At 35.3% G+C, this 25,447-nt stretch overlaps 1 protein-coding gene across 1 annotated transcript in view; it reads left to right on the top strand.

Moving 5' to 3' along the window:
• The window catches only part of LOC111142896 (chromosome unknown C1orf141 homolog), a 40,437-nt gene that overhangs the window by 10,409 nt on the left and 4,581 nt on the right, over positions 1-25,447 (top strand). Inside the window, exons 3-5 of the mRNA XM_022496284.1 lie at positions 6,307-6,419; positions 11,780-11,847; positions 17,573-17,678. Of these exons, the coding sequence (XP_022351992.1) occupies positions 6,307-6,419; positions 11,780-11,847; positions 17,573-17,678 (287 nt within the window). The remainder of the gene's footprint in view (positions 1-6,306; positions 6,420-11,779; positions 11,848-17,572; positions 17,679-25,447) is intronic.

The following is a 25,447-nucleotide window of genomic DNA, read 5'->3' as shown; positions in this document are numbered from 1 at the left end:
ACCCCCCTATTCCTTTACAAACTGAGTGATAAAAATACTTTGGGCTTATTATTCAGTGAGAAGGAGACCACCCTTATCCAGGTCCCTGTGGGCTTAGAAGGACCCTGTGTATATACCCATTTTATCTACTCCATAAGTCTATCTGCTTCTAGGTATCAGGATTTATAATTTAGGTTACTCCTCAACTAAATTCACAAAATTAATCCATATAATAAAGTTTTTAAAATGAAATAAAACAATATGACAAGGGATTATGTAAACTAGAAAAGAAAATCATGGTCACTTGAGGACAGAGTTTGTGTATAATTAATCTTATTAACCAAATATCTAGCATTTGGTTTGATTTATTTCTTATAAATCATGTTAAGCATGCATTTATTGAAAGGCAAAAAAATAAAAATAAAAAACCCATCATTTCCTAGTACTTCAACCAACTTTTGGCTTTCCTCTCATAAGCATACTGAACTTTTAAAAGCATTTTACAAAATTAGCATGTCTGACACCTCCCAGAATAATATTAAAATGGCCATAATTTGAGAAATTGAAGAGGAAAAATAGGCAAAATAAAGGCACAGTATCAGTAATGAATAAAAACCTACAGAACTATGAATATAGAAGAAATTAAAATAATTATAATGAGTTCTTTGTATAACTATGCTGCTTTGAAATATGGGTGTAATAATGAATAATCTGGAGAAGTATAAATGGGGAAAGAACCTCAGCAAGAAAATGAAGACATAGGGGCACCTGGGTGGCTCAGTGGGTTAAAGCCTCTGCCTTTGGCTCAGGTCATGATCCCAGGGTCCTGGTATCGAGCCCTGAATCAGGCTCTCTGCTCAGCGGGAAGCCTGCTTCCCTTCCTCTCTCTCTGCCTGCCTCTCTGCCTACTTGTGATCTCTGTCTGTCAAATAAATAAATAAAAATCTTAAAAAAAAAAAAAAAAAAAAAGACTATCGTCTTGAAGCCGTGTCAGAGGTCTATTTCTTCAAAGTTTCGAAGAATTATTTAACAAGCACCTGGGTGGCTCAGTCAGTTAAGTGGCTGCCTTTGGCTCAGGTCATGATCTCAGCGTCCTGGGATCAAGGCCCATATCAGGCTCTCGGCTCAGAGGGGAGTTTCCCTTTCCCTCTGCTCCTTTGCCTGCTTGTGAGCTCTCTCTCTCTCTCTGAAATAAATAAATAAAATCTTTAAGAAAAAAGAATTATTTAAATGGTTTTTGAGCATAAACAAAAATGGAATACTTTCAGTGCTTTTTAAAAAGATGTCTTTGATCCTCAAGTCTGACCACAAGAACATAAAACCATTCTATATCTCACTTACGAATATAGATTTTTTTTAAAACCTAAAGTAAAATATTAGCTTAATTGTTTCATTTGCTTATTCTCAACTCAGGAACAGAAAACAGTTTTTATATTTCTCCAATTTCATTCTGATCACTTTTGGTTATTAAAAGTCAGTCCAATTTAGTATTTTGATTCCACATGCTAGCTGAGGCTTTCCCTTCCACTCTCTAGCCAGTCTATTGACACTGTGGGAGCTGAAGTGGAAAAGGAGTATGGCCAGTGAGTGGGAGGTGGGTGTAGTCTTTCTAGCTCACCTCCCGCTCTTCCTTCTTATAATTTTTTGTGCTTCTAGTACGGGAAAATGTTGTGCTAAAGTCAGCTCCTACCAGTTTGTTAGAACTGACTGTTGAGTTTTCAGAATTTTATGAGATGGTTAAGTTATTATTCAAAGTTAAACTATGTAAGCTAAAAATTCAATGACATAGTTAAAACAAAGACAATACTCAAAACTCGTCCCTAATTATTTTACTATATGTTACTATTATCTGTGGCTGAAATAACTTACATCTATTGTATCCATATGGCAAACTATTATATAATATCATGTTACTACACATTTCTTTTCAATTGCTCATTCGGTGATGTCCCATCAGTAGCTTGAAATCAGCCATGGGTGTATTTACACTACAGAAATTAACAAACAGTACAAAGTGGGGGGCTTGATTTGTTATTTGACTAAATTTAAGACAGTGGGGGAAAGTGAGGGAGACAATGTTGTTGAAGATTAAACTTAAAAGTATGTCTTGGGGGTGCCTGGGTGGCTCAGTGGGTTAAGCCTCTGCCCTCGGCTCAGGTCATGATCTCAGGGTCCTGGGATCTAGCCCCATGTCAGCCTCTCTGCTCAGCGGGGAGCCTGCTTCCCCCTTTCTCTCTGCCTGCCTCTCTGCATACTTGTGATCTCTCTTTCTCTCTGTCAAATAAAATAAAATAAAATCTTAAAAAAAAAAGTGTGTTGTGCCTGTAGCCATTACACTCTGAATAGCACACAAAATTGAAGATATATTCTAGAATTCAAAAATTATTGTCTGGCTCAGCAAAAAAAAGTAGCTTGTGCCATTAATGAATGAATGAAATTCTAACATATGTCTTTATTGTTTTACTTTCATGTTATTCATTAAGGTAAATGAAAATGTCAATAAACATACATGTTGAAACTACACTCGGAGAAAAAAGGTTCCTAAATATTTACCAGCACCACACCCTCCTCCTCTACCCCTGTATAGGAGTAAGAGAGGAGAGAGAAGGAAAGAACAGAGCTTCTTACTTAACCTAGCTACTGCTACCCTCTTCTTTCTTATTATTTGTCATCTTCCAGCCAACTCTAGTCACAAAGAGCCTTCCTGGTGAAATGGGTGGAGATGGTCAAAAGACAGAAACCTCCAGTTTATAAGATAAATATACGTCCTGAGGATGTAATGTACAACATGGTGGCTATTGTAAAAAATACTGCATTGCACATTGAAAGTTGCTAAGGGAATAGATCTTAAAAGTTCTCATCATAAGAAAGAAAAGTTTGTAACTATGTGATATGGTGATGGATATTAACTAGACTTATTGTGGTGATTATTTCACAATATATACATATATCAAATAGTTATGTTGTATATATAAAACAAATACAATGTTATAGCTCAAATGTATTTCAATTGAAAAAAAAAAAAAAAAGCTTTTCCTGTGTGCTTATATAGTAACACTGTGTTAGGGGTTTGGTGGTGGTGTGGGAGATGGTGTTTGTCCCAAAGGAAGAGGAACCTCAGAATTTCTATATTTGACATAGTGCTTGCCCTCAAAAAATTGCAATCCTTACAGTTGGAAGAAGAAGAAGACCCAAAAAAAAAACCCTAACTCTTTAAGGAGACATGGGTGATAGTTTCTCAGACAGACCAGTTCCCTAACCAAGGAGAGCCTCCTTCAGCCACACCTCTTCAGATTCATCCTCAACTCTTCCACCTCCAGTATATGTCATAGCCTCTTTTGCTAAGGATCACTAGCTTGGCAGTCAGCAATCTGCATGCAATACCAGCAAAATGACCCAAGCCTAGTTAGAACCTCAGTGTCCATTTTCCCCCTTCAGAAACTCAAACATCCTTGCCATGCCAAACAATGGGATGCAGTGTGCTCTGATTTCTCCTCCCATTCCATCTTCCAAATTTGTTTTTATATAGCTAAACATAGGGCAAATCAGCGAGTGTGCTAACAGGTGTGCAGCTGAAGAATGAGACAGCAAACTCTACCTTTTGAAAAACTCAGTCTTTGTAAGTAATTCCTTAGGAAACCCCAAGCCTCCCTGCTCCCTTCAACACTGAAAAGAGAAGGAAAAGCCACTGTAGACTCTGTGAGGTTAATGACATAATTCTGGTATGCCCCCCTCCCCACTACAGTTTTCTGCTACTTGGGAGAAGAGGGGAATGTCTAGCCCCAAATATTGGTGCGTCTTTGTAGAATGCAGACTATTTATTTGTTACTTTTTACTCAGCTGTGGGTAAAAAAATCATCTGGTCACCCTCTCTAAAACAACAGGATAGTGCCTTTCAATAACTTACTGTATTAACAAAGTAAAATCTAACACTGTACTAAATAAATATTACTCTACTGTGACTCAGTGGAGTAAATTTCAGGAATAATAAAAAGTTTAAAAAGTACTACTCATTGGCCTTTTACTATGTCACAAATACTGGCTAAGGACTTTCTAAACTTTATTTTACATAATTCTTATACTAACTCTATAAAGTAGCTATTACCTGCATTTGGCCTGTGAAGGACTGAGATTCAGAGGAAATCAGTGTTCTGCAGAAGTTCACATAGAGTTGAGATGCAAAGTAAGCCCCAACTCCAAAGTCCACACTCTTTAGTTCACCATACGGAAATTCATATCTAAAAACACCTCTACATATTCTGGAAATGTATTTGAAAAATGACTTAGTAGGATAAGGCTAAAAAAATGATCTCCTTAACAAGACTGTATAGCCAACATCATCCTTAGGGTGTAACACTTGACACATTCCCATTTAAATTGGAAGCAGAAGGGTGCCCAGTCTCACTATACTGCACTATTCTAGAAGTGCTTGCCAGTGATGTTAAATAAGAACATAAGACAAAAATGTAAGTATTTTTTAAAGAACAGATAAATCATTTTATGAAGATTAAATGATTATTTACAGAAAAATCCAAAGAGAATAAAATAAAATCTCGCTGGAAATTATAAGATTATAAGAAAGTTTAATAAAAATTTACCAGAACAGTTTGTGTACTCAACGTGTTATTACACGTGTACTTACTATGTGTCAGTTACTGTTCTAGGTGCTGGGTATACAACAGTGAGCAAAATAAACTCACTCTCAATTTACATTTTAGGATAAGGTGAGGAGACAGATATTAAACTAAATAACAAGTGAATGTATAATATAAATCCACTAGTGATAAATGCTATGAAGAAAAATATAGTTAATTAAAGGAATTAAGATTGATAGGGATTACTATTTTAGATAGAGAAGGGGACAGAAAAGACCTTTCTGAAGTCATGGAAATTTGAGTAGAGTCTTAACAAAATTCTCTCTTACAACTTAAGGAAGTAACCTTTGGCAGTAGCCAGGGGAAGAATAGTGCAGGCAGAGGGATGAGCAAATACCAAGGTCCTTAAGTGGGAGCTTAAGTTCCTTTCTCTTTAGACCAAAAAGCTGGAAAATTCATTCTGCTTCAATGTGAAGGCTGGGGGTTGTGTATGCACAGAGAGAGCCCTAAAGGGTCATTAAATGGAAGTTCCTATACTTAGAAACATGAGCAATGGGGAGACAGTTTCTGTCTTGGAGTGAGAATTTTGAAACTTATTTGAGTTAGTAGGAAACAATGGGAGAGAACTATCATTCACATTCATATTTTATGGATGCCACCATAGTTGCACTGGGAATAGACTGTAGGGGATGAGTGATAGCAGAGAGAGCCAACAGAAGGCAAGAGACACATGGAAGTAGCTTGGATGGGAGGTGAAGGTGTCTTGGACTAGGGTAGAAGTAATGAGGAAAGTAGTAGTTGAATTTGGGATGTGTTTCAAAGAAAGATCCAGTGAGACTTCTCAGCAGTTGGGAATGGGAAGTGAGAGAAAGAGAAATCAAATATATTGTCAAGTTTTTGGCCTAAGCTTCTGGTTGAATGGAGCTGGGGAAGCCTCAAAGAGGATCAGATTGGGAAGGAAGCAAAAGCAAGGATTTGGTTTTCAATGTGTTAAGTTTGAGATGCCTATAATATACCTAACGGCAGAAGTCATGTAGCAGTTGGATATATAAATCTGAAGCTCAGGGAAGAGTTTGAGAGATTATAAATTATAAATTATAATTATAAACCTGGGAGACATCAGTCTATAGGTAATATGTAAAGATGTGAGATTAGATATCAACTGAAGGTGAGTTTCTGAGGTTGAATGACTGACTCACAGCATTTAGTGGTCTGAAATATGAATTATGTAATATTTTATTATCACATATTACTTTTTAACTTTATTACATACCATCAATAGCCAGTTAAAGGATTTAGTGGAGAAAATGTCCTTTACAATAAATAAGTGCTGTCATCCTATCTGGTCTACTATTCTGGTGTCTGAACTGACCATAACTCTGTGTCTCATGACTTTAACTCAGGTCTGACAATGTCTCCAGTATCTCATTTAAAGAATTTCTAGCATATTTTTAAAAGGTTAATCAGCTTATGAAATATAGTTTTCTACAGTTCCCCCAATCCTATGACAACAACAGTTTCCTATCTGTCGGTACTTCAAGTGATTATCACCAATATTTTTATCTCCCAAGTTAGTCCCATCCTTTTACATTTTGTATTGTAGTATTATTAATACAATGACATCTAATCTATATTACTGGGACTTAACCACATTTCTCCAAATTTATTTTTTTAGATTAGTTTCATAGATTTTTCTGATTGTTTTAATTTAGATTAATTTTATTTTTTCTAGGTATGTCTTCTTCAAAAATGAACCTGATCCTAGAAAGAGTGATTTTGAAAAGTTAAATTTAAGATCACACTTTATACCAACAAATATAAAAAATCAAGAAAGCAAGTCAATAGGTAATGCTCTGTGTAACATATTTACTTCTCCTTTAGTTTATTAATGAGTGCTTTTATTATATACTTTGTTATTTATTAATGTGTGTCTTAAAAGTTCTTGATAATTTGATGTCTCTGTTGAAAGAAATTGGTTGAAAGTATAGGGCTCATAACCACAGCATGAGAGATTTCAGTGAGCCAAAAAGGAGGATTTCCTAAGAGGAAGCGATGTTTAATACTGGAATGGGCAATTTATACAAGTCACAGATTAAGAATATATTTTAATGTTTATTTTTCTAGAAAGAAAATATCTAAGTTTCCTTTCAGGTCAACCCTTAGAGTTTTCTTGTTACTGTTAAAAAAAGAAATCAAGTATGGACATCTTGCTTAATAAAAACTTATTTTATAGAAACTATAAAGTAAAGGATCTTTCTTTGAAATTTAAGGAATCTGTAAGCTAGGAACTAATGCTGCAGGTCTTCAGGGAATTTGAGTTTTGTGTTGCCTTTGTTTTTCTTTCTCTGGGATTATCAAAGAACCATTCAATTCAAGGATTCAAAGAATCATTCTCATTGACCCCTTGGACTGAGGCTCCTTGACTCCATATTGCCTTATACTGCCTCATTTCTCTGAAACACTTAATCATCTAAATTCTCAAAGGATTTGTTTGCATACACTGTCTCTACTTCCTCAGCTTTTCTTCAAACTTCAGACAACTTCAGTCTGGTTTTTGATTCCACCATTCTACTGAAGCTACTCTGATGAAGAGTACCAAAGATCTCCATTGCTAAGTACAAATAATATTTCTCTGCTTTCATTTTCTTCCACTTTTCAACATAAATATGGTTGGTTGATCACTCCCTCTTCCTTAAAACTCTCCTCTTTGGGATTTTGGAACCCATATATCTTGTTTTTCTGCTCTACCACTCTTCAGTCTCTCCTCTTAATTTATCTTTTCTATCATTAAAATAGTGTACAACTGACCCTTGAACAACATGGGGGTTAGAGGCACTGACTCCATTGCACAGTCAAAAATCTGCATATAACTTTTGATTCCCCCAAAACTTAATAGCCTACTGTTGACCAGAAGCCTTTCTAATAACATAAACACATATTTTGTGTATGTATTATTATATGCTATATTCTTATAATAAAATACGCTAAAGAAAAAATGTTATTAAGAAAATCATAAGGAAGAGAAAATGCATTTATAGTACTGTACTGTATCAAAAAAATCCATGGATAAATGGACTCATGTAGTTCAAACCTAGGTCGTTCAAGGATCAACTGTATATCACATTATATCTATTCTACTGTTGAAATTTTGGGTTTTTGGTTTGTCAGCCATTACAATGCTGAATGAACATTCTTGTTTATGCATCCTGCTGTATATGTGTTAAAACTTCTTGAGAGTGTATATCCAGGATTTATATTGCCAAGTATATTTATCTTCAACTATAATAAATACTGGCAAACTTTCCAAAGTAGTTGTACCAATCTGTACTCCCATCAGATTTGTGAGAGTTCTTTTTGTTCTGCTTTCTTGCTAACATTCAGAATTATCCGATTTTTATTTTGGTGCACATAATAGTATATGATTATGTTTTAATTTGCATTTCCATGATTACCACTAAGTTTGAGAACTTCTTCATAACTGTGAATCAATTAAATTTACACTTTTAGAAATCATTTGAGCTTTAGCTCATTTTATTTCCAAAATTTTATTTATTTGTTTGAGAGAAAGAGAGTGTGTGTGCATAAGCGGGGGGAGGGGCAGAGGGAGAGAAAGAAGTAGACTCCCTGCTGAGCATGGAGCCTAAAGCCGGGCTTGATGTGGGGCTTGATCCCAGGATCCTGAGCTCATGACCAGAGCTAGAATCAGACACTTAACCAACTGAGCCACCCATGTGCCCCTTAGCTCATTTTAAAAGTAGGTTTTTGTCCTTTTCTCATTGATTTCTTTATATATTCTAGTCACTAGGTTTTGGTTGGTTTTATGTATCATGAATATCTTCTCTTTTCTCTCTCTCCTTTTTTCATTCTACAGTGTCTTTTTGATGAAATTCTTTGACTTTAATAAAGTCAAATATACCAGATCTTTCCCCCATTTGATAAGTATTTTTGTTCCATACTTAAGAAATGTTTCTCTACTCTGTGGTCATGAAGACCTTCTCCTAGTTATCTTAGAAAAGACTTTAGTTCTTCTGTTTATGTTTAGGCCTAAACTCTACCCAGAATTAAATTTTGAGTGAGGTAAGGGTCAAATTTAATTTTTTTATGTGGATATAGATATCTCAGCATGTAATTTAAAAGGCTATTCTTTCCCTAGTTCTCTGGGCTCTTTGCTCGGGGACTCTTTCTCTGTTTCATTATTTGTCTATTTACCATTAATGTCATACCACATTAATATATGTAGCTTAAAATAACCCTTGAATCTTGTAGAGCAAGTCTTCCAGTTTTGTTCTCCAAGAATATCATGGATATTTTCTATTTTCCATTATGATTTTTTTCTCTTACCCATTAGTTATTTAGAAGTATATGTCTCCACTCAAAGTACTTGAGATTTATCTTTTTTTTTATTAAGTTTTTTTTTATTTGTCAGAGAGAGTGAGCACAAGCAGGGGGAGCAGCAGGCAAAGGGAGAAAGAGGCTCCCTGCTGAGCAGGGGGCCCATTGGGAGACTCGATCCCAGGATTTGGGGATCATGACCTAAGCTGAAAGCAGGTGCTTAACCGACTGAGCCATCTAGGCGTCCCTATTTGAGGCTTTTCTTTCTTTCTTCCTTCCTTTCCTTCTTTCCTTTTTTTTTTTTTTTTTTAAGATTTTATTATTTGGCAGAGAGAGGCACAGCAAGAGAGGGGAACACAAGCAGGGGGAGTGGGAGAGGGGGAAGCAGGCTTCCCACTGAGCAGGGAGCCCAATGCAGGGCTTGATCCCAGGACCCTGGGATCTTGACCTGAGCCCAAGGCAGACACCCAACGACTGAGCCACCCAGGTGCCCCTATTGGAGGTTTTTCTAATTATCCTTTTGACTATAGCTTTTTAGCACAATTACATGGTTGTTTGAGGATACAGTCCATATGATTTCAGTCCTATGTAATTAGTTAATGTGTGTTTATCATTCACTATATTGTTAATTGTAAATGCTCTGTATGTGCTTGAAAATAATGTATATCCTACAGTAGTTGAGTACAGTGTTCTGAATATGTCTTTTTTTTTTTTTTTTTTAATATTTATTTATTTGACAGAGAGATCACAAGTAGGCAGAGAGGCAGGCAGAGAGAGAGAGAGGAGGGGGAAGCAGGCTCCCTGCTGAGCAGAGAGGCCGATGCGGGGCTCAATCCCAGGACCCTGAGATCATGACCTGAGCTGAAGGCAGAGGCTTAACCCACTGAGCCACCCAGGTGCCCCTGAATATGTCTTTTAAGTCAAATTGGTAGCCTGTATTTTTCAACTCTTTTATATCCTTATTGATTTTTCTGTTTGCTCTTCTGATAATTTGTGAGCAATTTCAGACTTGCATTTTTCCTTGTGTCAAATTTTGCTTTATAGATTTTTAATATCCTTTAGGCGATGTTATCGATTACATAAAATTTAAAATTATTATGTATCTAGTGAATTGAACCCTTCTTAATTATAAAGTAATTGTCCTATTATCTAATATTACTGTAGCTACCCCAGCTTTCTTTTGGCTACCATTACATGGTATATCTTTTCCCATCATTTTAATACCCTCTTATAACATTGTAATCTAGATTTATCTCTTGTAAATATCATACTATTAAATTTAATAATCTACTGAGGTAATCTTTGTCTTTGAAATGGAGCTCTTAGTCCATTTGCACTTAATGTCATTGCTGATATCTTTGGATTTAATTTTGCCATCTTATTTTGTTCTTTATTTGCTCTTTTATTTCTATACTTTCCCCCATCTTCTCATGTTTTTCTCTAGGATTGAATTTTTTAAGTTTCACTTTTCCATTTATTAATTTGGAAGTTATATACTCTATTTCTATTCTTTTTTAATTTTTTTATTCTATTATCTTTTTATTATGTCCAGTTAGCCAACATATAGTAAATAGTTACCCGATCTAGTCTTTTAAAATCTAGTATTACCCTCATTCTGGACCAAAAAAAAAAGGATCTTAGAACACTTCAGTTATTTTACTGACATCTGACTTTTTATGTTATTGTTAAAATCCAGAGTTTTATCTAAATATTATGTAAATCAGACATGGATGAGACTCAAGGTATGATTCCTCTTGATGCAAAATTCCTCTCTACCTGTAAACCTCTGGAACCAACAATATGTATACTTGCAAAATGCAAAGCTCAGACAAGCACAGGATAGGCATTCTCATTCCAAAAGGGAGAAATAGAAAAGAAAGAAGGGGTGATGGGTCCTAAGCGAGTCCAACACCAGTGCTTGGCACATAATAAGTGATCAATAAATAATTGTTGATTGAATGAATGCCAGATACTATTAAGTTTGTTACATCTATTATCTCCTTTAATCCTCACAGCACTCCTTTAAGGTAAGTGCCATTATTTCCCCTTAACAACTGAGAAAACTAAGCCTCACCAAAGTTAAATAACTCAACCCAAGGCTACAGGACTTACAGACAAAATGTAGGGTGTGGTCCCAGGCTATCTAAATCCAATGTCTGTACCTGTCTGTATGCAACCCATCTGTATGCTTGACTAAATCCATTAGAGGATAATCTAGATTAATACATAATTAGAGTTTAGGGGGGGATTCAGTTTGAGGGGAATACTTCTCTCTTCAAAGGAATAATGAGTGAAAAGATTCCTTTAATTATTGTGATTCCATTTTATTTAGAAATCCATTTTTTCCCCTGAAGATAGTACTTTGTCGTGTGTTCTGAGGTCATAGTTCTGACCTCCCGTAGTTTCTGATAAATAACCAGAAGTAAATAATCAAAAGTTGTATTCTGAGGGGAGATGGAGAGGAGAAGGGAGTTGAGGGAAATTGGAAGGGGAGGTGAACCATGAGAGACTATGGGCTCTGAAAAACAATCTGAGGGTTTTGAAGGGGCAGGGGGTGGGAGGTTGTGGGAACCAGGTGGTGGGTATTAGAGAGGGCACGGATTGCATGGAGCACTGGGTGTGGTGCAAAAACAATGAATACTGTTACGTTGAAAAGAAATTTTAAAAAAGTATTCTGTTAATAGAAACTCACTTTTAAAGCAAAATAGAATATATTTAGCTCTGAAAATATAAATGTAAAGCAACACAAGCACCTAAGTTCATCAAATTACATTACTAAAAAGTTTACTAGAAATAGAGAAAATAGTTTATTGATAGTTAGAAGTAGTCAAATAGTATGGAAATATCATTTGTATTTGTATTTGTTTCTTTAGAGCCTGTGAAAGAAAATCTGAAATCAAGATCATTTAGACCTTTCCTTTATCTTAAGGATACCGCTGAGGTAGGTTTAATTTGTCCACTTAACAGTTACTTGGTAGAAATTCAGATTAGCGCTGACAATTTTATGTATACTTCTGTAAGTCCCAAATTCAAATGTATTTTAGGATTAAAAATATAAAGTTTTAAAGCGATTTCATCTTTGATATTACTATAACTTTATGTACAGAGATAATACAGAAAATAATATATTATTTGCTTGACAGTCCATACAGCAGAAATTTTTTACCAAGTATGATAAGGAATAATAGTTATCATAAAGTCAGTTAAAACAGGACATCATAAAAAACTCTACAGGCATAATTAAATATTTAATTTTAATTTAAAATATGAAAATACAAATCCATTTGTAATCTTTTCATGTATAGCCAAGATCATTTTTTTTGGAGCATGCTATGGTTATTTAAATTATATAATTACAGTAACAATTAACCATAAACAGGTTTGGGACCAATAATACTGACTTTTTTTTTACTGAAGTATAATTGAAGTATTGAAGAGTAATACACAATGTGATTTGACAACAGTATTGACTCTTGATAACCATTTGAGCAGAGGTTCAAGGGCATCTTGAAAAGTAGTTGACTAGCCTTGAGCATTGTGCATGCCTTGGATATTATTCATTAAGTTTTATCCAGGATACTAGAAAGAGAAGTTAACTAGAGAATCAGCAAGGAAAGTCATTTAAAAGAGTTTCCTAGGTATTAATTAATTTATTTTTAACCCTGATTATTGCTAAATGGAGGATAAAACATGAAGAAATACATACTTTGGATCATAATTAATGACATTATAATTTCTGTTGCATATTGCCACCTTTTATAATTTTTAAGAAGATTTACAGCAGCCATTGTCTGGACTATTTTATCCTCAACTACATGTTTTATTTAGGTTCACATTTAAAAAAAAAAATCTTTCAAGAAATATATATTGTAACATCAGGGACGCCTGGGTGGCTCAGTTGGTTGGGCGGCTGCCTTCGGCTCAGGTCATGATCCCAGCGTCCTGGGATCGAGTCCCACATCAGGCTCCTTGCTCAGCAGGGAGCCTGCTTCTCCCTCTGCCTCTGCCTGCCTCTCTGTCTGACTGTGCTCGCTTGCTCTCTCTCCCTCTGTCCCTGACAAATAAATAAATAAAATCTTAAAAAAAAAAATATATATATATATAGTAACATCATAAGTTTACTCATAATAATAAATTTATTACCATCTTTTAGAAAAATGTAACATTTTAATTTTTAAAAATTAAATTGAAATATTCATATGAATATTAAAAATTAAATAATACAGAAAAGCTAATAAGAACACAAAGCACTTCCATCCTGTACTTTTTGTTCTAATTTTCCCTTTTTAAAGGTAACCATGTTTAACTTTTAGGGAGTTTTTAATTTCTCTTATGATTAACTCCATAATTTTAAAGAATGAGCTTCTACTACTATTTTTTTATTTATCTACTTTAAATATTATCTACTGAATAATCAGTAAAACATATTTGAATTAGCTTATTTACACTGCTCTACACTTCACTTCTCCCCATTTTTTCTTCTTTTTTTCTCTTCTTTTTTCTTCTTTCTTTCCATTTTCTTATTTTTGATAGTTACTTTTTTGCTTTCTCTGTTAACTTTTGCACCTATAAAATATCTAAGTATTTTTTCTTTTGTTTCAACTTTAGTCATTAACTGCTATCCCCCTTTACATAAGATGAAGATTTTAGCAGTCCCATTCTTTTCTCCCACTCTCCTCCACACCTTCTTCCCCAAGTCAAGTATATCTTTACTTTTACATTATTGAGGTCAATGATTGTATCAACTTGCAATTCTGATGGAGCCCTTATGTTTTGTCTATAGGTTAATTCTAAAACTCAAAACTATAAATAATATCTATGTTACTGTGACATTGTAAATAATCATTCATTGTAGAACAAAGTAATGTGCTAGGATTACTGTTCTTCTCAATGGGTAAAATGTAAAAACAAAGGCTCCCTTTGCTTATTCTCCATCAGTTACTCAAAAAGCAATGCTATATGTTAGTCTGCCTCACACTGAGAATTTGACTGTCCTGTACACTTTTGTATTTTTTCCTGAATATTCTAGTTGGCTTTCTTTTTTTTTTCTTGTAGAGAATGATAATAATAGCAAACATCCATATAGTACTTATAGTACTTCTGTAGTATATAAATGCATATATATGTGTATATATATGTATGTGTGTATATGTGTGTGTGTGTGTATAATTTACATCTCCAACAACTCAATGAAGTAAGTACTATTTTTATTCCTATTTTATAGATGAGAAAGAAAGAGGCACAAAGAAGATAAGTAATTTGGCTGAGATCAAATTATAAAGAACAGAGCTAGGAAGAACCTAACAGTCTGATACATGCTCTTTACCTCTAAGATATGCAGCCTCTGAAAAAGAAACATGTAACTTTCTCATTATATGTGGATACAGTCAAGCTTCCTTATTTGTTCTTTCTATTGAGTAGAATCCATTCCAATCTTCTTGGAGGAATTGTTCGTTGGAGCTCAGTGACTTTTTGTTCTAAATTTGATCCATTATTCTTAAGCCTGCTCTGGAGTTGTCACTGGGTCATTCCATTCCTGGTTTAGTTGCCAGATTCTAGTACTCCATGTCTTATTCCTTCTTGGATTTCATCTTTATTTTCCTAGAATATTTCTTCAAGAAACTTCACTAGAAATGTCATTTACTTATTTTTCTCATGTATATGAATGATAGTTTAGCTGAGTCGAATTATATGTTTAAAATCATTTTTTTTCCTAAACTTTGATGACATTGCTCCACTGTCCTATGTCATTCAATGGTGCTAATGAAAAGGTTTCAGTCTTTTGTAAATCATCTTATTTTTTTTTTTCTGTAATCTTCTAGAATCTTCTCTTTATTAATGTTGTTTTGGAATGTTCTAAGGATATGTCTGAGTGTGGTAATTTTACTTCAATTCATTCTGTTCAGTGTTCTATAAACTCCACCGTAAATTCAAATGTCTTTCTTTAGGTCTCAAAAATGTCTTTCTGTCATTTCTTTTCCAGTTTCCTTTCCACTATTTTCTCTGTTCTCTAATGGTCAGATAATAGATTTCTTTGACTGATCCTCTATATTGCTATTCTCTATTTTTTTTTCTTGTCTCTGAAAATTTGCCCTTTATTCTGATCTTTTTACTTCATTTTGGTTCGGTAATGACATTTTAAATTTCTTTCTTGTTCTTCATTGTTTTTTTCTTCTTTTCATAGTCTCCCATTATATTTGTTCTCAATGTTTTCTGAGGATATTAGAGTTCATTTTCTTAAGTTATTTTCTATTTCTTGAATTATCATCTCTTTTCTGTTGTTAGTGCTCCCTTTGTTTATCATGATGGATATTTCTGAAATTACTGATTTTTATTATATATGATAAATCTTCATTTATTCATATTTAAGACTGAAGATATGGGTTAATCTTCTTATGAAACTGCTATTAATTCTATAAATAAGTATTTCTTTAGAATTGAGAACCAACTCTTCTGTGTATACACCAGAATTCTCAACCAGCTAGCTTAACTTTAGCATAGAAGGGCAGAGAGCAGGTAGCTTGACTGGTAGTCTGTACTTCAGATGCTAAAATGTAGAGAGTTTCATCCTGGGAACCAAACTCATATTAGCAGTAAGTTCAGTAGCAGAAGAGCACTTATTTTATCCTGGAATTAATTAAATACAATTTCCTATAACTTTGTATGTGGACTAGGGTAAGTGGGAAATGGGGGAAATGACAACTGGTTCAGAAATTCCACAGAATTTCCGTTAACCTGCCTCTTTACAACTTTTATTTTCATTCTCACCCTAAATATCTGCCAATTCTAAGCCTGGAGTTTCATCAGAAAACAATTTTAATACCAAAAGATTCAAATGCAATTGATAAATTCGATAACCATCATTGATAAGACTACAGAAAATACTTGCTTAATATGATAAAGAATATCAACATAATTTTAAAAATTATACCTATATAAAACCAATAACCAATTTCATAATTAATGATAGTACATTAGTCAATGGCATGGCAAGAGTGACACTTGTCACTATTATTATTTACAAATAATATTGTATTGTTTCAATGCAAGTACTGAGCAATGCAACTGGAAAAGATAATGGAAGTAGTAAAAGCTCTGGAGAATTCTGAGGCAGTATTGCTGAGTAAGTCCCTATTATACCATCCTGTCTCAGACAATGACTATAAACTCTAGACAAGATACTCACAAGACACACACACACGTGTGCCTGCACGCACAAGTCACCTGAAGACCCTAAAGAGTAAACAAAAGAAGGTGACAAAGAAAAAGCGTAGAAACTTGTAATAACTGACTTGCCTGGAGCAAAGTTGCTATTTTTATGGCTTTTAGCTTGAAGGGTGGATGAAATTAGCACTGCATGGGGCATCTAAAACTCCAATGGAAAACTTATGTAATTTTCTGGACAGAAGAACTAGAGAGCAATGTTCAGGACAACTGAAGCTTTTACTCAGCCATCAGAAAGGATGAATACCCAACTTTTGCATCAATATGGATGGGACTGAAGGAGATTACGCTGAGTGAAATAAGTCAAGCAGAGAAAGTCAATTACCATATGGTTTCACTTACTTGTGGAACATAAGAAATGACATGGAGGACATTAGGAGAAGCAAAGGAAAAGTGAATTGGGGGAAACTGTATGGGGAGATGAACCATGAGAAACTGTGGACTCCGAGAAGCAAACTGAAGGTTTTAGAGCGAAGGGTTGTGGGGGAATGGGTGAGTCTGGTGATGGGTATTAAGGAGGGCTCATATTGCATGGAGCACTGGGTATTGTACATTACAATGAAACTTGGACCACTGCATCAAAAACTAATATGTATTTTATGGTGACTTACACAATATAAAAAATAAAAATAAAAAAATAAGAAAGGAAAGGTTAAAAAAAAAGTGAAGGGGGACTAATAGAAGAGAGCCAAAGATGGTAGGTAGCCCCTATCCAAGTCTCTCACTGACCCCTGAACCATGCATGTTTAGGGAGATTGCAGGCAACCCAGCTAAGGATATAACAACTGAACTGAAATCTGAGCTGCTGCTCCAAAGACAGGGGCATTTTGAACCTGACCAAGTTAATTGTTAAAATAAAAACATCAATAATCTTTGTAGGGATAGAGTAGATCACCAAAATCTCCCTCTATATTAGACATCTCATAGTATCTGAGAAACTAACCTAGGAAAGGCTAGATCACTTGTTCCTGTTTTCCCCTTTTACTCAGAAGTATTCTGCTGCATCTACTCTATGTATGAGTAAAGTTTCCATTTAAACTAAGAAGGCTTTTTTGGCTCAGTATTTGAACGTCACACTTTCCTTGTATTTGGAGAAATAAATTTTATATGTGAATATAATGGAGACAAAGAAAATGAAAGTTAGCAAAAAGTGTGAACATAGTCCAATTTTTAAATTTCTGTGGATTTGTTTCCTCCTCTATCAAGAGTTATTAACATTCATATCATAGGGGTGTTTTTGAGGATTAAGTGAACATTATATTTGGAAGTATTTAAAGAACCAAACAGCTGTTAGTTTTCATAATTAGATATGCCAAATGTGAATAATTAAATTTAAATTATTTATCAATATACCTGGAAAGGAATAATTTCTAAGGTAGTTTTCTATTTTCCCTGATGTTTAGGTGAAGAATGCTAACCCTTTGCGTGACTTATATCCACAGAATACACAACCATGTAGAAGAACACTGGGTCCTACAGTCATTTCTCCTGTACCCAGGATTCAATCCAATGCTTACAAGAAGGAAAAAGACTCTACTTTATTTGCAGGTATATATTTTGCATTTTTATATGGAAATAGCTGAAAATTAACTGCATCTAACTTTAAGATATAAGTATTAAGAAAATTTTTAACCAAAGAATATCAGTATCTGATCGTATCACCACATTATTTCTCTATCTTATGTAATGGTAAAATCAAGATTCCTTAGTATGGTATATAAGATTTTTCCAGACTTCGATTCTGTCTCTTTTTCCTCACTGATTCCAGTCATGATCTGTTCCGAATACTGTGTAATTTGATCCATTCTGGTCTCTATGCTCAGAACATATTTCTCCACCTGATAAATTCTTTTTTAAAATTTTAATTTAATAATTTTTTATTAACATATAATGTATTATTAGCCCCAGGGGTACAGGTCTGTGAATCGCCAGGTTTACACACTTCACAGCACTCCCCATAGCACATACCTTCCCCAATGTCCATAACCCCACCACCCTCTCCCTACTCCCCTCCACCGATAACCTTCAGTTTGTTTTGTAAGATTAAGAGTCTCTTATGGTTTGTCTCCCTCCCAATCCCATCTTGTTTTATTTATACTTTCCCTACCTCCCAAAACCCCCATGTTGCCTCTCAACTTCCTCATATCAGGGAGATCATATGATAATTGTCTTTCTCTGATTGATTTATTTCACTGAGCATAATACCCTCTAGTTCCATCCACGTCATTGCAAATGGCAAGATTTCATTTCTTTTGACGGCTGCATAGTATTTCTTTATATATATATATATATATATATATATATATATATACACCACCTCTTCTTTATCCATTCATCTGTTTTTGGACATCTAGCTTCTTTCCATGGTTTGGCTGTTGTGGACATTGCTGCTATAAACATTTGGGTGCACGTGCCCCTTCGGATCACTACATTTGTATCTTTAGGGTAAATACCCAGTAGTGCAATTGTTGGGTCATAGGGGACCTCTATTTTCAACTTTTTGAGGAACCTCCATGCTGTTTTCCAGAGTGGTTGCACCGGCTTACATTCCCACCAACAGTGTAGGAGGGTTCCCCTTTCTCCTCATCCTTGCCAGCATCTGTCATTTCCTGACTTGTTAATTTTAGCCATTCTGACTGGTGTGAGGTGGTATCTCATTTTAGTTTTGATTTGTATTTCCCTGATGACAAGTGATGTGGAGCACTTTTTCATGTGTCTGTTGGCCATCTGGATGTCTCCTTTGCAGAAATGTCTGTTCATGTCCTCTGCCCATTTCATGATTGGTTATTTGTTCTTTGGGTGTTGAGTTTGATAAGTTCTTTATAGATTTTGGATACTAGCCCTTTATCTGATATGTTGTTTCCAAATATCTTCTCCCATTCTGTCAGTTGTCTTTTGGTTTTGTTAACTGTTTCCTTTGCTGTGCAAAAGCTTTTGATCTTGATGAAGTCCCAATAGTTCATTTTTGCCCTTGCTTCCCTTACCTTTGGCAATGTTTCTAGGAAGAAGTTGCTGCGGCTGAGGTCGAAGAGGTTACTACCTGTGTTCTCCTCAAGGATTTTGATGGATTCCTTTCTCACATTGAGGTCCTTCATCCATTTTGAGTCTATTTTTGTGTGTGGTGTAAGGAGATGGTCCAGTTTCATTCTTCTGCAAGTGGCTGTCCAATTTTCCCAACACCATTTGTTGAAGAGACTGTCTTTTTTCCATTGGACATTCTTTCCTGCTTTGTCAAAGATTAGTTGACCATAGAGTTGAGGGTCTATTTCTGGGCTCTCTATTCTGTTCCATTGATCTATGTGTCTGTTTTTGTGCCAGTACCATACTGTCTTGATGATGACAGCTTTGTAATAGAGCTTGAAGTCTGGAATTGTGATTCCACCAACTTTGGCTTTCTTTCTCAATATTTCTCTGGCTCTTTGAGGTCTTTTCTGGTTCCATATAAATTTTAGGATTATTTGTTCCATTTCTTTGAAAAAAATGGGTGGGATTTTGATAGGGATTTCATTAAACGTGTAGATTGCTTTAGGTAGCATAGACATTTTCACAATATTTGTTCTTCCAATCCATGAACTTGGAACGTTTTTCCATTTCTTTGTGTCTTCCTCAATTTCTTTCATGAGTACTTTATAGTTTTCTGAGTATAGATTCTTTGCCTCTTTGGTTAGGTTTATTCCTAGGTATCTTATGGTTTTGGGTGCAATTGTAAATGGGATTGACTCCTTAATTTCTCTTTCTTCTGTCCTGTTGTTGGTGTAAAGAAATGCAACTGATTTCTGTGCATTGATTTTATATCCTGACACTTTACTGAATTCCTGTACAAGTTTTAGTAGATTTGGAATGGAGTCTTTTGGGTTTTCCACATACAGTATCAAATCATCTGCAAAGAATGATAGTTTGAATTCTTCTTTGCTGATTTGGATGCCTTTAATTTCTTTTTGTTGTCTGATTGCTGAGGCTACGACTTCTAGTACTATGTTGAACAGCAGTGGTGATAATCCACATCCCTGCTGTGTTCCTGACCTTAGCGGAAAAGCTCTGTTTTTCTCCATTGAGAATGATATTTGCATCCACCTGATAGATTCTTATTCATCTTTAATATTTGGGACACTTACATCTGTAATTAAAAGAAATTCTGATTATATGGCTCAAACAACAAAGATATTTATTTATTTATTGTTTTAAAGATTTTATTTATTTATTTAACAGAGAGAGAGGGAGAGAGAGAACAAGCAGAGGGAGTGGGAGAGGAAGAAGGAGACTCCCTGCCAGGGAGTCTGATGTAGGACTGGATCCTAGGACCCTGTGATCATGACCTGAGCCAAAGGCAGACACCTGAGCCACCCAGGCACCCCAAAGATATTTATAATCTCAAATAATAAGCAGTCTATCAGTAAGGCAGCTCCAGGCTTGGTTAAGTCAGGAGCTTGATGATATATATCCAGTCCTTCCATCTTTCTTCAAGTTTCTTAAAACGTAGCCTGTCCTCCTAGACCTACTGTATGGTATGGTGCCTACTATTCAAGTTAACTTGTATGGGTAACAACATCCACTGAAAAAGAGAAAAGCTTTTTGGTCCCTTTGTAAAATGAGGAAAATGCTCCTCAAAGCACTCTAGCAGACCTCCCCAGGTGTCTCCTTGGCTAGAATAGCTTAATGCACCCATATCTAAACCAATAAATCATTATCAGCTTAGGTAAGGTTTTCCAACCTTTAACATGGTCCATATAAGATATATAATAATATATAGAGTCATATATTAATAATAAATAATATATAAATATTATTTTATATAATAAATAATATATAATTTTCATATATTATATATAATACAAATAATAAGATTCAGCTTCATGGTATCCTAATTGTCTTTTTCTCTGTTAGCTGGACTTGATTGTAGTACTTTAGTGTTTTGTGGAGTTATGACTAAGGACACACCTAATACATTGTATTCTATTCTATTTAATTTTTTAAAATATTGGTCAAAAGATGCTAAATTAATTTAGTACCTAAACTGATAGGTTATAGCTCACATTTTGAAAAGCACAGGCTGAAATCATTTAAAGTTTCACTTCCTTGAGTTAGGAAGGAGCCCAGCCTCCCGTGAAAGACACTAAAGACTTGGTTGTTTGGAGAAAGGTAAATAGAATCAGAGTTCTATTAGCATAAAAGGGGGAAAGGGGACTGTTGAGTAAGCAACCCTCTTTTTACCACATTATTCCTATCTGCAGTGTTTCCTAATAGCGGGCTGTTCTACTCATTCAGCAAAGCAAATTTCCCTTTATAAAATTTGTTGAGTCTCTCTACTGAAGAAGCATTATAGTTCTTTTACCAAAGTCCCAAATTAAGACATCTGGGAAATTTGGCAACATAAATACAAATTTATCCTGGCCAAAGTGAATAACAAAAAGAAGAAAAATTCATTAAATTGAAACCAAGACATTTTTAACCTAAACTCAAAGAAAATCTGCTACATATGACAAAATGAAGTAGTTTGAAAGAAGATTCCAGAATTTGATTCACAATTCCATTCCCTAAAAGAAGAGTATTTAAAAAGCCGGTAGAAGATATTCTGAAAATACTTCTATTAATCCCACCAGCAGACATGCTCAAAGGAAAGGGGCTTGTTATTAATGATGGGTCAAAGAAAGATGGAAAAATCTCCCCTTAGGTCTCACTTTCCTCTTTGCAAATAGTCTAAATCTGTATTAGCAGTGTTTTGAGAGAAATGTAATGATCATACCTAGCCCTTTCTTTCTTTGGATTCCTAGTATTGCTTTGAATGTACTCAGTTAGAGGGAAAACCTCCTAACTTAGATAAGCAAGGTCTTGAAAGGAGGGTTGACAACAGAAGAGATAAGATACAATTTCCTAGGAATCATCTTTGCAAGTATGAGTAATAGCCACAAGGATAAATGTGTAAAGAAAAAACGTATGACCCCATAAAACAGCCCAAGAGCTATGAGGCCTTTCTTTGACTAAATGCCTCCTCAAACTGAATTGCTTACTCCAAGACAGAGGTGAAGAACTCTAACCCATGTGGCACTTCACACATAGATGGACAGAGTATCCACCACCATCACCACCAAATCAGCGTCATGAAGAGGTTTCACAGAACATACAGTTCACAGAAACAAATTTCCCCATAATGATTCAGGGCTCCAGCTCCCTTGCCAGCTTTCTTAAGCAGCTGAATGCCTGAACTCATAACATAAGGTAACACCAGGATTTGCCTATTAATTTCTAAGGTGAGAATTTAACAGTATCCAGATAAACAAGGAGAGTGTCCAAAAATTTCCCTCTATTATTTTTAGACTAGTACCAAGCCTGGTTTTAAGTGTCCTGATTCAAAAGTGAGTAGATGGAAAAACAAGAACATGGGATTCTTAAAATATCCTGTAGCAAATAAAGGAGATAATTTAAAAGAGAGCTAATGGTCACATTCTGACGGAAATTGTACCCCATGAAACAGCAGGAAATTTAGAGAATACTTGTTTTATATGCTCAAGAGATTAAAGAATGTGAGGATTCTGTGAAACAAGATTCGAAGATATAAAAGATAATTGCCAAAAATGAAATGGTGCTGTCAGAGCTAAAAATATATTTAAGGTAATTCACAACCTAAAATTATGTTAAAAGAGTGAAGAGTAGAATAAACATTGGAGTAAACCAAATCAAAGATCTGAAGGACAGGTTTAGGAAAATCACATAGAATACAATGTGAAGGGACAGAACTATGACTGGATTAGAAAAGATAGTATACTGAGGGAACAAAACAGGTATCCAAACCTGAAATAACCAGTGTGTTTGAAAGAGAAAACAGAACAAAGGGAATAAGTTTGCTGAAAAAGAGCATAGGAAAACTATCTTGAAATAATGGAAGTTCTCAATATCTTGATTTTGTTGATGCTTACATGATTATATTTGTCAGAATTCATCAAAATATACATGTAAAATGCATACTTTTAATTGTATGCAAATTACACTTCCATAAGTTAGGTTAAAAAAGGAAGCAAGAGACTAACACTGCCAAAGTCTAAAACACCAAAAATAAGATAATCTAGGGGTGCCTGGGTGGCTCAGTTGGTTAAGTGTCCAACTCTTGGTTTTGCCTCAGATCATGATCTCGGGGTCATAGGATCCAGCCCTGTGTAGGACTCTGCACTCAGCACAGACTCTGCTTGACGTTCTCTCTCTCTCCTTCTGCCAGTGCCCCACCTCCCCGCTTGCACTCTTGTGCACGCTCTTTCTCTAAATAGAATCGTTTTTAAAAAAAAAGATTTTATTTATTTATTTGACAGAGATCACAAGTAGGCAGAGAGGCAGGCAGAGAGAGAGGAAGGGAAGCAGGCTCCCTGCTGAGCAGAGAGCCCGATGTGGGGCTCGATCCCAGGACCCTGAGATCATGACCTGAGCCGAAGGCAGAGGCTTAACCCACTGAGCCACCCAGGCACCCCTCTAAATAAAATCTTTAAAAAATAATCTACTATATCTAAAATGATCTGGAGATTATTAAATAATAATCTAAAACAACCTGGGAAAAGAGTTGTATAAATGCAATAAATATTAATGCTTCATTTAAAATACAAAATAGGGTTAGTTTTAAAGTCAATGATAGTTAAACATATAACATAATTTATCAAATTCTGTGCTTCTTTCTGTGCATTCTTAGTGAATTCCTTGGTGTTTTCTTCCAGCCCATTAATTCTCACTTTTGTTATGTAATCTAGAGTTATATTATTTATTTTCAAGATTTCCAAGTTCTTTTTATATTGAATTTTTCCTTCTTCAGCCTGTTTTCATCTCACAATATCTTGTTTTTTTAATCTGAATATTTTTCATTCATATTTTTAAAGTTCCTAAACATACCACATTTTGTCAAATCTAAGATGTCAACAATTGACACTGTCGAACTATGACATGATGCTAATATACACCTTAGAATTTTAAAGTTGTTTTTAGATTCTTCTATTTAATTTTATTACAGAATTTATCTTCTACTTGTTAACTTTGTTGACTTTCTTAGCTTTATTATTTTCCATGTGTTTTAAAATTTTAGAAGTTTCTCTCTTTGCTTCCAATTACTCACTTTACCTTACTCCTTCCTTTCAGAACTTTTGCAGTTGCTGCCACTCAGACTTCATGGCCCTCAGGCTGACCCAGATTTTAGAGTTGTGAATGGAACTCCCCTGCCAGGGAAATACTAGGGATATGGCAGATCCAGTTATTATGCGCTGAAGTGGTTTAACTTAGTTCCTGGTTACTGAGTTGGCCCTCGGAAGAAGTGATTTTTCACAAGCCAGGGAACCTCAACCCAGCCCCTTATTTCTATCAGTGGACCTGTCTCTCCTACTTGCCCTTCCCATTTCTGTAAATGGTTTTAGCTGAGGCTAAAACCTAGGAATCATTCTTGATTTCTCTATTTTCCATATCCATCCATGAGTCAGTATAGTTGGATCAACCTCCAAAATATAACGTGAAGCTGGCCATTACCCAGATTCCCTCTGCTACAGTCCTTGTCTAATCCACCAACATGTCTCATCTAGACCACAGCAATAGCCTTCTAACCGGTCACTCCATTGCTACTATTGCTATCCACATTCCTCCATGCCTCCAGACTGTCCATCTCAGAGCAGGCAGAATGATGTTCCTAAAGCATAAATCAAACTTCTTTCTTACTCTGCTTAAAACCCTCTAAATGATCTCTGTTATAACCAGATTAATGTCCTAAGTTTTCTGTATGGCTTATGTGCCTCTATATGATTTGGCCCCTGCTACCTATCTCATCTCATCTTTCTCCACTCTCCCCCTCATTCACTACACTCCAGCAATATTGGCCTTTCAGTTCCTTCACCGTTCCCAACTGATTTCACGCTGCGATCTTCATGCTTGCTGTTTCCTCTGCCTAGTAGTCTGTTTTCCCAGACTTGGGAAAAGGCTTCACCTGTTGCCTCTTTTCTCAGACTTGAACTCAAATATCTCCTCCCAAGAGAGGCCTCTATAGCCACCATAGGTGAGGTGCCATGTTTATTTATTTTCATAATACTTACAATTGGTTGGAATTATTTTATGTATTTATTTGTTGCTTTATTTGCTTGCTTGTTGACTTGTGTTGGAATAGGGCTTCTGTGGTAACCTGTTATACTGAAATATTGATCCTTCAGCCTTCAAGACTGCTGTGTTGGCCTTATGTCAGTCTGGCCACAAAGTGTACTCAAGTGTTTATCCCAGTGTACTGTATAAAGAATATTAATTAAAATGTTTGCCATGGGGGCACCTGGGTGGCTCAGACAGTTGAGCATCTGACTTCAGCTCAG

The sequence above is a fragment of the Enhydra lutris genome, unplaced genomic scaffold (genome assembly GCF_002288905.1).
Source record: "Enhydra lutris kenyoni isolate GAN:26980312 unplaced genomic scaffold, ASM228890v2 scaffoldscaffold9, whole genome shotgun sequence".
Classification (NCBI taxonomy): domain Eukaryota; kingdom Metazoa; phylum Chordata; class Mammalia; order Carnivora; family Mustelidae; genus Enhydra; species Enhydra lutris.
This window is presented reverse-complemented; position numbering and strand designations above follow the sequence as displayed.